Raw genomic sequence first — 12,297 nt, 5'->3', positions numbered from 1 at the left:
GGATTTTTTGGGGGATCCTGATGGGATTTTTTGGGGGGATTTTTTCAGGATCCTGGTGGGATTTTTTGGGGTATTTTTGGGGATCCCGGTGGGATTTTTTGGGGATCCCAGTGGGATTTTTTGGCGACGTTGGTGGGATATTTTGGGGAGATTTTTTGGGGATCCCGGTGGGATTTTTTGGCGATATTGGTGGGATTTTTGGGGCGATTTTTGGGGGATATTGGTGGGATATTTTGGGGATATTGGTGGGATTTTTGGGGGGATTTTTTGGCGATATTGGTGGGATATTTTGGGGGGATTTTTTCGGGGATCCCGGTGGGATTTTTGGGGGGATTTTTGGGGGATATTGATGGGATATTTTGGGGGGATTTTTTCCGGATCCCGGTGGGATTTTTGGGGGGTTTTTTTGGCGATATTGGTGGGATATTTTGGGGGGGATTTTTCCGGATCCCGGTGGGATTTTTGGGGGGATTTTTTCGGATCCCGGTGGGATTTTTTGGGGGATTTTTTGGGGACCCGGTGGGATTTTTTGGCGACGTTGGTGGGATATTTTGGGGGGATTTTTGGGGGATCCCGGTGGGATTTTTGGGGGGATTTTTTGGCGACGTTGGTGGGATATTTTGGGGGGATTTTTTCCGGATCCCGGTGGGATTTTTTGGCAATATTGGTGGGATTCTTCGGGGGATTTTTGGGGGACCCCGGTGGGATTATTTGGCGACGTTGGTGGGATATTTCGGGGGGATTTTTTCGGATCCCGGTGGGATTTTTGGGGGGATTTTTGGGGGATCCCAGTGGGATTTTTGGGGGATGTTGGTGGGATATTTTGGGGGATTTTTTCTGGATCCCGGTGGATTTTTGGGGGGATTTTTGGGGGATCCGGTGGGATTTTTGGGGGATAATTGGTGGGATATTTTGGGGGGATTTTTTCGGATCCCGGTGGGATTTTTGGGGGGATTTTTTGGCGACGGTTGGTGGGATATTTCGGGGGGATTTTTTCCGGATCCCGGTGGGATTTCGGGGGCGTTTCCGGGGCCGGCCCGTACCTGCGCAGCTGCATGACGGCCACGTCGCGGGAGCTGCCGAAGTCCAGCTGCCGCAGGAAGCGATCCTTGACGTAGAACAGCGAGTTCCCGTGGACGGCCCAGCGCCGGCCGCTCCCGCTCCAGCTTGAACACCAGCATGCCCCCGTCGTGCCCTGGAATTCCGGGAAAAACGCCGGGGAATTACAGCGGGAATTCCGGGAAAACGCCGGGAATTACAGCGGGAATTCCAGGGAAAACGCCGGGATTACAGCGGGAATTCCAGGGAAAACACTGGGAATTACAGCGGGAATTCCGGGGAAAACGCCGGGAATTACAGCGGGAATTCCGGGGAAAACGCCGGGAATAACAGCGGGAATTCCAGGGAAAACACTGGGAATTACAGCGGAATTCCAGGGAAAACACTGGGAATTACAGCGGGAATTCCGGGGAAAACACAGGGAATTACAGCGGGAATTCCGGGGAAAACGCCGGGAATAACAGCGGGAATTCCTGGAAAAACGCCGGGAATAACAGCGGGAATTCCGGGGAAAACGCCGGGAATTACAGCGGGAATTCTGGGAAAAACACTGGGAATTACAGCAGGAATTCGGGGAAAACACTGGAATTTACACGCGGAATTCCGGGGAAAACACTGGGAATAACATCGGGAATTCCGGCAAAAACACTGGGAATAACAGCGGGAATTCCAGGGAAAACGCCGGGAATTACACCGGAATTCGGGGAAAACGCCGGGAATAACAGTGGGAATTCTGGGAAAAACACTGGGAATAACAGCGGGGAATTCCGGCAAAAACACTGGGAATAACAGCGGGAATTCGGGAGCTCCCGAGCGCGGCTCGGCGCCGGCCGCTCCAGCCGGAACACCAGCGCGCCCCGTCGTGCCCTGGGGAAGCAGGGAATTCTGGGAATCACACCTGGAAAAACACCAGGAATTCCAGGGAAAACCAGCGGGATTCCAGTGGGAAAAAACACCAGGAAAAAACCCCGGGGAAAAACGCCAGGAATTCCAGGGAATTGCAGGACTCCCCGCTGGAATTTTGGGATTCCCAGCTGGAATCCCGGGATTCCCACCCAGAATTCTGGGATTCCGGGTTCCCCGCTGGGAATTTCAGGATTCCCAGCTGGAATCCTGGGATTCCCACCCAGAATTCTGTGATTCCGGGTTCCCCGTTGGAATTTCGGGATTCCCAGCTGGAATCCCAGAATTCCCACCCAGAACTCCGGGATTCCGGGTTCCCCGCTGGAATTTCGGGATTCCCACCCAAAATCCCGGGATTCCCACCCAGAACTCCGGGATTCCGGGTTCCCCGCTGGAATTTCGGGATTCCCGCCCGGAATCCCGGCGTTCCCACCCAGACTTCTGCGGCTCCCACCCGGAATTCCGGGATTCCCGGCGGGAACGGCGCCTCTCACCGGCAGCGAAGAGGTTGAGGTTGGGATGCGCCGCCAGCACCCAGAAGCGATCGTGGTCCCGCCGGAACGTCTGCACGCCCGTCCTGCGGAACGGGGAGAAATCCGGGAATGCCGGGAACGCCGGGAATTGCCGGCGCATCCCGGGGGCCTCTCCCACCTCTTGGACATGTCCCAGACCCGGATGCTCTTGTCCTCCGAGTTGCTGAGGATCAGCTCCTGGCGCGGGTGGAAAACGGCGCAGGAGACGTTGTTGTAGTGACCGCGGCACGTGTCCACCTCCCAGGCCTTGGACTCTGCGGGAAAAACGGGGAGAACCGGGAAAAATCAGCGAGGAATGGGAAATAGTCCAGGGAAATGGGGAAAAATCCTGCAAAAATGGGGAAAAACACCAGGAAAATGGGGAAAAATCGCCGGGGAAATGGGGAAAAATCGCCGGGGAAATGGGAGAAACTGCCCCGGCACGCGTCCACCTCCCAGGCCTTGGACTCTGCGGGAAAAACGGGGAGAACCGGGAAAAATCAGCGAGGAATGGGATAAACCAGCAGAGAAATGGAGAGAAATCCCGGAAAAATGGGAAAAAAACACCAGGAAAATGGGGAAAAATCGCCGGGGAAATGGGGAAAACTGCCCCGGCACGTGTCCACCTCCCAGGCCTTGGACTCTGCGGGAAAAACGGGGAGAACCGGGAAAAATCAGCGAGGAACGGGAAATAGTCCAGGGAAAATGGGGAAAAATCCTGGAAAAATGGGGAAAAATCCTGGAAAAATGGGGAAAAATCCTGGAAAAATGGGGAAAAAACACCAGAAAAATGGGGAAAAAAACCATGGAAAAATGGGGAAACCCAGGGAAAAATCCCAGGGAAACGGGAGGAACGGGGCAGAACCCTCCCCCAGGACCCTGAAGAAAAGCAGGAAAACCCCGGGAATGGGGGAGAATTCCCTCTTCACCCCGCCCCCAGCCGGAATTCCGGGATTTTTCCCGTTTTTTGTTTTTTTTCCTCACCGTTCATCCTCCAGATCTTGACCTGGCGATCGTCGGCCCCGGAGACGATCAGCGGCATCGAGGGGTGGAAGGCGGCCCAGTTCACCCCCCGGTCGTGGCCCTGGAATTCCGGGAAAAAAAACGGGAATGGGGGCGGGAATTCCCAAAAAAACCACCACCGGAATCCCGGTTCACCCCCCGGTCGTGGCCCTGGAATTCCGGGAAAAAAAACGGGAATGGGGGCGGGAATTCCCAAAAAAACCACCACCGGGAATCCCGGTTCACCCCCCGGTCGTGGCCCTGGAATTCCGGGAAAAAAAAACGGGAATGGGGGCGGGAATTCCCAAAAAAACCACCACCGGAATCCCGGTTCACCCCCCGGTCGTGGCCCCGGAATTCCGGGAAAAAAAAAACGGGAATGGGGGCGGGAATTCCCAAAAAAACCACCACCGGGAATCCCGGTTCACCCCCCCGGTGGTGGCCCTGGAATTCCGGGAAAAAAAACCGGGAATGGGGGCGGGGATTCCAGGGAAAAATGGGGGAAATCCGGGGAAAACGGGAAGGGTGGAGGGAAAAACCCCCAGGGAAGGGGAGAAATCCAGGGAAAACCCCCCCCGGCTCCCCCGTCTCCCAGGGTTTCCCACGGAGTTCCCGTTTTTTCCCTGGGATTCCGGGGGTTTTCCCACGGATTTCCGGGTGTTTCCCACGGATTCCCAGAGTTTTCCCCCGGATTTCCGGGGTTTTCCCATGGATTTCTGGCTGTTTCCCATGGATTTCCCATTTTTTTCCCCGGGATTCCGGGGGTTTTACCCTGGATTCCTGTTTTCTCCCCCAGATTCCCATTTTTTTCCCCCGGATTCCCGTTTTCCCCCCCTGATTCCCGTTTTTTCCCCCGGATTTCCCGTTTTATTCCCGTTTCTCCCCCCGATTCCCGTTTTTTCCCCCCGATTCCCGTTTTTCCCCCCAATTCCCATTTTTCTCCCCCCGATTCCCGTTTTATTCCCGTTTTCCCCCCGATTCCCGTTTTATTCCCGTTTTCCCCCCCCAATTCCCGTTTCTTCCCCCCGATTCCCGTTTTTCCCCCCCGATTCCCGTTTTATTCCCATTTTTCTCCCCCCGATTCCCGTTTTATTCCCGTTTTTCCCCCCCAATTCCCATTTTATTCCTGTTTTTCCCCCCGATTCCCGTTATTTCCCCCCCGATTCCCGTTTTTTTCCCCCCGATTTCCGTTTTTACCCCCCGGATTCCCGTTTTATTCCCGTTTCCCCCCCGGATTCCCGTTTTATTCCCGTTTTTCCCCCCCGATTCCCGTTTTATTCCCATTTTTCCCCCCCGATTCCCGTTTCATTCCCGTATTCCCCCCCGGATTCCCGTTTCATTCCCGTTTTTCCCCCCCGGATTCCCGTTTTATTCCCGTTTTTCCCCCCGATTCCCGTTTCATTCCCGTTTTTCCCCCCGATTCCCGTTTCATTCCCGTTATTTCCCCCCTGATTCCCGTTTTATTCCCGTTTCTCCCCCCGATTCCCGTTTTTCCCCCCCGGATTCCCGTTTTGTTCCCGTTTTTCCCCCCCGATTCCCGTTTCATTCCCGTTTTTCCCCCCCGATTCCCGTTTCATTCCCGTTTCCCCCCTGATTCCCGTTTCATTCCCGTTTTCCCCCCCGGATTCCCGTTTCATTCCCGTTTCTCCCCCGGATTCCCGTTTCGTTCCCGTTTTCCCCCCGGCCCCCGGCGGCGCGCACCTCCAGCACGTGTTTGACGACGGCGTCGGTGGTGCCGAACAGGTCGACGCCGGTGATGCCGCGAACGTCCGACTCCACGGCGCCGGGGGACAGGTTCTTCTTCCTCAGCCCTGGCAAAGGGCAGCACGCCGGGAAAAACCCGGAAACGCCGGGAAAAACCGGGAATGCCACCCAGCAAATCCATCCCCAGTCCCAGCTTTTTCCCGTCCCCAATCCTGGTTTTCATCCCAGTTTTCCCAGGTTTTATCCCAGTTTTCCTGGGTTTTTATCCCAGTTTTTCCCCAGGTTTTATCCCAGTTTTTCCCAGATTTTATCCCATTTTCCCAGGTTTTATCCCATTTTTCCAGGTCTTATCCCAATTTTCCCAGGTTTCATCCCATTTTTCCCAGGTTTTATCCCATTTCCCCAGGTTTTATCCCAGTTTTCCCAGGTTTCATCCCATTTTTCCCAGGTTTTATCCCAGTTTTCCCAGGTTTTATCCCATTTCCCCAGGTTTTATCCCATTTCCCCAGGTTTTATCCCATTTCCCCAGGTTTTATCCCATTTCCCCAGGTTTTATCCCATTTTCCCAGGTTTTATCCCAGTTTCCCAGGTTTTATCCCAGTTTCCCAGGTTTTATCCCAGTTTTCCCAGGTTTTATCCCATTTCCCCAGGTTTTATCCCAGTTTCCCAGGTTTCATCCCAGTTTTTCCCAGTTTTTTCCTGTTTTTTCCCCGGAATCTCACCGGAAATGTCCCACCCCCATCCCCAATCCCAGTTTTTCCCGTTTTCCCCAGTTTTTTCCCGTTTTTCCCCGAAATCTCCCTAGAAACGTCCCCACCCCCATCCCCATTCCCGTTTTTTCCCGTTTTTTCCCCGGAATCTCACCGGAAATGTCCCACCCCCATCCCCAATCCCAGTTTTTTCCCGTTTTTTCCCGTTTTTCCCCGGAATCTCACCGGAAATGTCCCACCCCCATCCCCAATCCCAGTTTTTTTCCCAGTTTTTTCCCGTTTTTTTCCCCAGAATCTCACCGGAAATGTCCCACCCCCATCCCCATCCCCAGTTTTTCCCGTTTTCCCCAGTTTTTTCCCGTTTTTCCCCGAAATCTCCCTAGAAACGTCCCCACCCCCCATCCCCATTCCCGTTTTTTCCCGTTTTTTCCCCGGAATCTCACCGGAAATGTCCCACCCCCATCCCCAATCCCAGTTTTTTCCCGTTTTTTCCCGTTTTTCCCCGGAATCTCACCGGAAATGTCCCACCCCCATCCCCAATCCCAGTTTTTTCCCAGTTTTTTCCCGTTTTTTTCCCCAGAATCTCACCGGAAATGTCCCACCCCCATCCCCATCCCCAGTTTTTCCCGTTTTCCCCAGTTTTTTCCCGTTTTTCCCCGAAATCTCCCTAGAAACGTCCCCACCCCCATCCCCATTCCCGTTTTTTCCCGTTTTTTCCCCGGAATCTCACCGGAAATGTCCCACCCCCATCCCCATCCCCAGTTTTTCCCGTTTTCCCCAGTTTTTTCCCGTTTTTCCCCGAAATCTCCCTAGAAACGTCCCCACCCCCATCCCCATTCCCGTTTTTTCCCGTTTTTTTCCCCGGAATCTCACCGGAAATGTCCCACCCCCATCCCCAATCCCAGTTTTTTCCCGTTTTTTCCCGTTTTTCCCCGGAATCTCACCGGAAATGTCCCGCCCCCATCCCCATTCCCGTTTTTTCCCATTTTTTCCCGGTTTTTCCCCGGAATCTCACCGGAAATGTCCCACCCCCATCCCCAATCCCAATTTTTCCCGTTTTTTCCCGTTTTTTTCCCGTTTTTTCCCCGGAATCTCACCGGAAATGTCCCACACCCTGACGGTCTGGTCCAGGCTGGCCGACACCACCAGGTCCTCGCCGGGGTGGAACTGGGCGCACATCACGTAGTGGTTGTGTCCCGTCAGAACGCTGGGAAAACGGGAAAAAATTCCAGGGAAAATTCCAGGGAAAACCCGGATTGGGGGAGCCCTGGCCCCGCCCACAGCGGGGAATTCAGGGATGGAGGGAACCTGGGAATTGTGGGGTGACAAAAGGGAGCCAGGGTGGGGGAATCTGTGGATTTGGGATTTATCCCGGAAAATCTCCAATGAAACAGGACAGGGAATTCCCGGGACGGCTCGGGAGGGGGGAATTCCAGGGGAATCCCGAGGGGAATCCTGGAAATTCCAGGGGAATCCCGAGGGGAATTCCAGGGGAATCCCGAGGGGATCCGGGGAGAATCCTGGGGGCAACCCCAGGGGGAAATTCCAGGGGAATCCTGGGGGAAATTCCGGGAAAATCCCAGGTGAATCCTGCGGGGAATCCTGAGGGAAATTCCGGGAGAATCTTGGGGAGAATCCTGGGGCCTGTGGGGGGGAATCCCGGGGGAATTCCAGGACAATCCCGGGGGAAATTCCAGGACAATCCCGGGGGAAATTCCAGGGGCCTGTGGGGGGGAAAATCCCGGGGGCATCCCAGGGGAAATCCCGGGGGAAATCCCGGGGAAATTCCCGGGGAACGTCCCGGGCGCGGCGGCCCGCCCTCACCAGACGCAGGTGCGCGACTGCCAGTTCCAGACGCGGATGGTCCTGGTCGTCGGAGGCGCTCAGGATCCACGGATATTCCTGCAAGAGCCCCGGGGCGCTGCAGGCCACGCCCCCCCCCAATTCCCGGGACATCCCAGGAGGCCCCAGGGACGGCCGCAATTCCCAGGAATTGCCCCGCGCACCACGGGACGAGGCGGAACTTCGGCATTCCCGGGGGGAAAAAAAAACCAAACCCAAATTCCCGGAATTCCCAGATTCCCAGGACAATTCCGGGATTCCCGGAATTCCCAGATTCCCGGAATTCCCAGATTCCCAGGACAATTCCGGGATTCCCGGAATTCCCAGATTCCCAGGACAATTCCGGGATTCCCAGAATTCCCAGGACAATTCCGGGATTCCCGGAATTCCCAGGATAAGGCCGGAATTCCCGACTTCCCGGGAATCGCTCCTCACGTGACGGAACGAGGTTGAACTCTGGGATTCCCGGGAAAAAACCCCCCAAATTCCCGGAATTCCTGGAATTCCCGGGATAACCCCAGCATTCCCAGAAGCCCCAGAAGCCCCGGATGACCCCGGGATTCCCGGGATAACCCCAGCATTCCCAGAAGCCCCAGAAGTCCCGGAATTCCCGGGATAACCCCAGCATTCCCGGCATTCCCGGCATTCCCAGCATTCCCGGAATTCCCAGAATTCCCGGCATTACGTGATGGAAGAAGGTGGTGCGGATGTAATCCAGGTGTCCCAGCAGGGTGAAGAGGCAGCGCCGCAGTTTGTAATTCCACACCTGGAATTGCCCCAAAGTCCGCGAGCTCTTCCCAAAATCCCACCCCAGGGAGCGGCAGCCCCGAATTCCCAAGTTTTCCCGGGAATTTTCCGGTTCAGTCCCGAGTTTCCCCTCACCTTTCCCGCCCCGATCCCGTTTCAGTCCCAGCTCTCCCCCTCAAACCCACGAATCCCGAACTTTGTTCCCAAAACAATCCCAACCGGGACGAAATCCAGCCCCAAAACCCGGGAAAACGAACCCAAATTCCCACTTTTCCCAGGGTTTTTCCCAAATTTCCCCTCGGTTTTCCCACTTTATTCCAAGATTTTTCCCAAACTTCCCCTCGGTTTTCCCACTTTTCTCAGGGATTTTCCCAAATTTCCCCTCCTTTTTCTCACTTTTTTCCCAGGATTTTTCCCAAATTCCCCCTCCTCTTCCCCCCTTTTTCCAGGATTTTTCCCAAATTTCCCCTCAGTTTTCCCACATTTCCCAGAGTTTTTCCCAAATTTCCCCTCCTTTTCCCACTTTATTCCAAGATTTTTCCCAAATTTCCCCTCGGTTTTCCCATTTTCCCCAGGATTTTTCCCAAATTTCCCCTCCTTTTCCCCATTTTTCCCAAGATTTTCCCCAAATTTCCCCTCCTTTCCCCACTTTTCCCAGGGTTTTTCCCAAACTTCCCCTCGGTTCTCCCACATTTTTCCCCAGGCCGGATGTTTCCGGCGAAAAGGGGGAATTCGGGAATTGTCCCACCTTGATTTTGTAGTCGTCGCCGCCGGAGACGAAGAGCGGCTGCTGCTTGTGGAAATCGATGCCGCGCACGGGGCCTGCAGACGGCAACGCAGCGCGGTCCCCACCGGCCCGGGAATTCCCAAAAATCCCACCGGGAATTCCCAAAAAAACCACCGGGAATTCCCAAAAACCCACCGGGAATTCCCAAAAATCCCACCGGGAATTCCCAAAAAACCCCGGGAATTCCCAAAAATCCCACCGGGAATTCCCAAAAAAACCACCGGGAATTCCCAAAAAAACCACCGGGAATTCCCAAAAATCCCACCGGGAATTCCCAAAAAAACCACCGGGAATTCCCAAAAAAACCACCGGGAATTCCCAAAAATCCCACCGGGAATTCCCAAAAAAACCACCGGGAATTCCCCAAAAAACCCACCGGGAATTCCAAAAAACCCACCGGGAATTCCCAAAAAACCCACCGGGAATTGCCCCCCATAAAACCCACCAGGAATTCCCCAAAAAAACCCACTGGGAATTCCCAAAAAACCCCCAGAAATTCCCAAAAAACCCCCCAGAAATTCCCAAAAAACCCCCCGGGAATTCCCAGAAAAACCCCCCAGGAATTCCCAAAAGGCCAATTGGAATTCCCAAAAGACCCTTTGGAATTCCCAAAAAAAACTTCCAGGAATTCCCAAAAGTTCTCCAGGAATTCCTAAAAAACCACTGGGAATTCCTAAAGGAAAAACCCCCCGGGAATTCCCAAAAAACCCTGGAAACCCCAAACGCTCCAGGAATTCCAAAAGAAAAATCCTTCGGAATTCCCCAAACTTTGGAGAGTTTTTCTCCCAGATTTTTGGGAATTTTCCGCCCAGATTTCTGGGAATTTTCTCCCAGAATTTCCAGGAACTTTCTCCTCCTTTTTCAGGATTTTTTTCCCCAGATTTTTCCCCAAACTTCTGCCCATTTCCCCCCAGATTTCCGGGATTTTCCCCCCCGATTTCCGGGATTTTTTCCCCCAGATTTCCGGGATTTTTCCCCCAGACTTCTGGGATTTTCCCCCCAGATTTCCGGGATCTTTTCCCCCAGATTTCCGGGATTTTTCCCCCAGACTTCTGGGATTTTCCCCCCAGATTTCCGGGATCTTTTCCCCCAGATTTCCAGGATTTTCCCCCAGATTTTCGGTATTTTCCCCCCAGATTTCCGGTATTTTCCCCCCCGATTTCCGGGATTTCCCCTCAGATTTCCGGGATTTCCCCTCAGATTTCCGGGATTTTTCCCCCCCGATTTCCGGGATTTTCCCCCAGATTTCCGGGATTTACCCCCCCAGATTTCCGGGATTTTCCCCCCCGATTTCCGGGACATTTCCCCCCGGATTTCCGGGAATTCCGGTTCTCCCGGCCGCGCTCACCGTCGTGCTCGTCGAACTTGTCGATGAGCGTGCACATGCGGTAGTCCCAGAGCTGGATGACGCCGTTGTGGAGGCTGCTCAGCACCCACGGCCGCTTCGGGTGGAACGAGAGCCCTGGGAGCGGGGAAAAGCGGGAGAAACGATCGGAAAATCCCGGAAAATGGGGATAAAACAAACGGGGAGAAAACCGGGAGAAACGATCGGAAAATCCCGGAAAATGGGGATAAAACAAACGGGGGGAAACGGGAGAAACGATCGGAAAATCCCGGAAAATGGGATGGGAAAACAAACGGGGGAAAGCGGGAGAAACGATCGGAAAATCCCGGAAAATGGGATGGGAAAACAAACGGGGAGGGAAACGGGAGAAACGATCGGAAAATCCCGGAAAATGGGGATAAAACAAACGGGGGAAACGGGAGAAACGATCGGAAAATCCGGGAAAATGGGGATAAAACAAACGGGGAGAAAACCGGGAGAAACGATCGGAAAATCCCGGAAAATGGGGATAAAACAAACGGGGAGAAAACCGGGAGAAACGATCGGAAAATCCCGGAAAATGGGGATAAAACAAACGGGGAGAAAACCGGGAGAAACGATCGGAAAATCCCGGAAAATGGGGATAAAACAAACGGGGGGAAACGCGGGAGAAACGATCGGAAAATCCCGGAAAATGGGGATAAAACAAACGGGGGAAACGGGAGAAAAGTGGGAAATGACCGGGAAAATCCGGGAAAATGGGGAAAAAACAAACGGGGGGAAACGGGATAAAGCCGGGAAAAATACCCGGGAAAATCTGGGAAAATGGGGGGAAATGGGGGGGGGGGAATGGGAAAAAACTAATGGGGGGAAACGGGGAAAGGGCCGGGAAAAGATGGACAAAGGATGGGAAAGGGCGGGAAAAGGGACGGGGAATGTGGGGAAAGGGCGGGAAAACCCTTGGGGAAAGGGAAAACCCAGGGAAGAGACGGAGAAAAGACGGGGAAATCCCTGGGGAAATGCCGGGAAAGGGGCTGGGAAATGTGGGAGAAGGTCCGGGAAAGGGCTGCGAAAAGGATGGAAAAAGATGGGAAAAGACCCGGAAATGTCCCGGGAAAAGCCGGGGAAGGAGCCCGCAGGGAAAGCAAACGGGAAACCCCGGGAAAAAGCGGGAGGAAAACTTGGGAAGAGGCAGGGAAAAAGAGGGAGAGAAAGAGCCGGGAAAAGCCCCGGGAAGCTGCGGGAACATCCCGAGTCCCGGGAATTCCCTCCGGGGACGGGATCCGAGCCCCCCCCCGACCATTCCCGGCCCTTTTTCTCATCCCGATTTCCCACCCCGAGGCCGCTCCCCGGGATCAGATCCCGGGTTTTCCCTGGAGGATCCCAGATTTCCCCCGGATCCCCTTTTCTCCGGGCCCAGCCCCTTCCCCAGCTCCCCCGGGATCCTCCGGGCCTTCCCCAGCCGCTCCCCTCCGGCCGGAATTCCGCCTCCCCTGGGAATTCCCTCCCCGCCGCCCGCCCCCGTCCCTCCCTCCCGGGTTTTTCCCCCCGCTTTCTCCCGGTTTTTTGGGGGTTTTTTTCCCGGTTTTCCACCTTTCACCCGCGCGGATTTGGTCTCGAACTTGGTCAACATGGTCCCGACGCGGCCCGGCCCGCACCCGGAACCTCCACGTCGGCACCGCGGGGCCGCCCCGGAAACCGCGCCGC

General features: G+C 54.7%; 1 protein-coding gene across 1 annotated transcript; it reads right to left on the bottom strand.

Annotated features, from left to right (window-relative positions):
* Positions 1-707: 707 nt before the first annotated feature.
* Positions 708-12,283, bottom strand: COPA (COPI coat complex subunit alpha). Its single transcript, XM_066206522.1, has 13 exons — positions 12,184-12,283; positions 10,615-10,728; positions 9,228-9,301; positions 8,418-8,498; positions 7,715-7,792; positions 6,988-7,097; positions 5,178-5,287; positions 3,459-3,558; positions 2,614-2,749; positions 2,457-2,539; positions 1,840-1,926; positions 1,044-1,166; positions 708-837 (listed from the first exon to the last, which is right to left on the bottom strand). The coding sequence occupies exons 1-13, from the start codon at positions 12,221-12,223 to the stop codon at positions 708-710; spliced, it is 1,266 nt and encodes a 421-aa protein (XP_066062619.1). The 5' UTR covers positions 12,224-12,283.
* Positions 12,284-12,297: the final 14 nt, after the last annotated feature.

Source organism: Chamaea fasciata, unplaced genomic scaffold (assembly GCF_029207755.1).
Source record: "Chamaea fasciata isolate MVZ Bird 193981 ecotype frontalis unplaced genomic scaffold, bChaFas1.0.hap1 SCAF_31, whole genome shotgun sequence".
NCBI lineage: Eukaryota > Metazoa > Chordata > Aves > Passeriformes > Sylviidae > Chamaea > Chamaea fasciata.
Note: the sequence above shows the minus strand (reverse complement) of the source record. Positions and strands in the feature narration are given on the sequence as shown.

Excerpts from the sequence above, each read along its gene's own strand:
- COPA (XM_066206522.1), bottom strand. The coding sequence starts at position 12,223 with ATGTTGACCAAGTTCGAGACCAAATCCGCGCGGGTGAAAG. Across the intron at positions 2,750-3,458 it reads CAAGATCTGGAGGATGAACG|AGTCCAAGGCCTGGGAGGTG; the intron begins GTGAGGAAAAAA and ends TTTTTCCCGCAG. Across the intron at positions 1,167-1,839 it reads AATTCCCGCTGTTATTCCCA|CTGGAGCGGGAGCGGCCGGC; the intron begins GTGTTTTTGCCG and ends CTGGTGTTCAAG.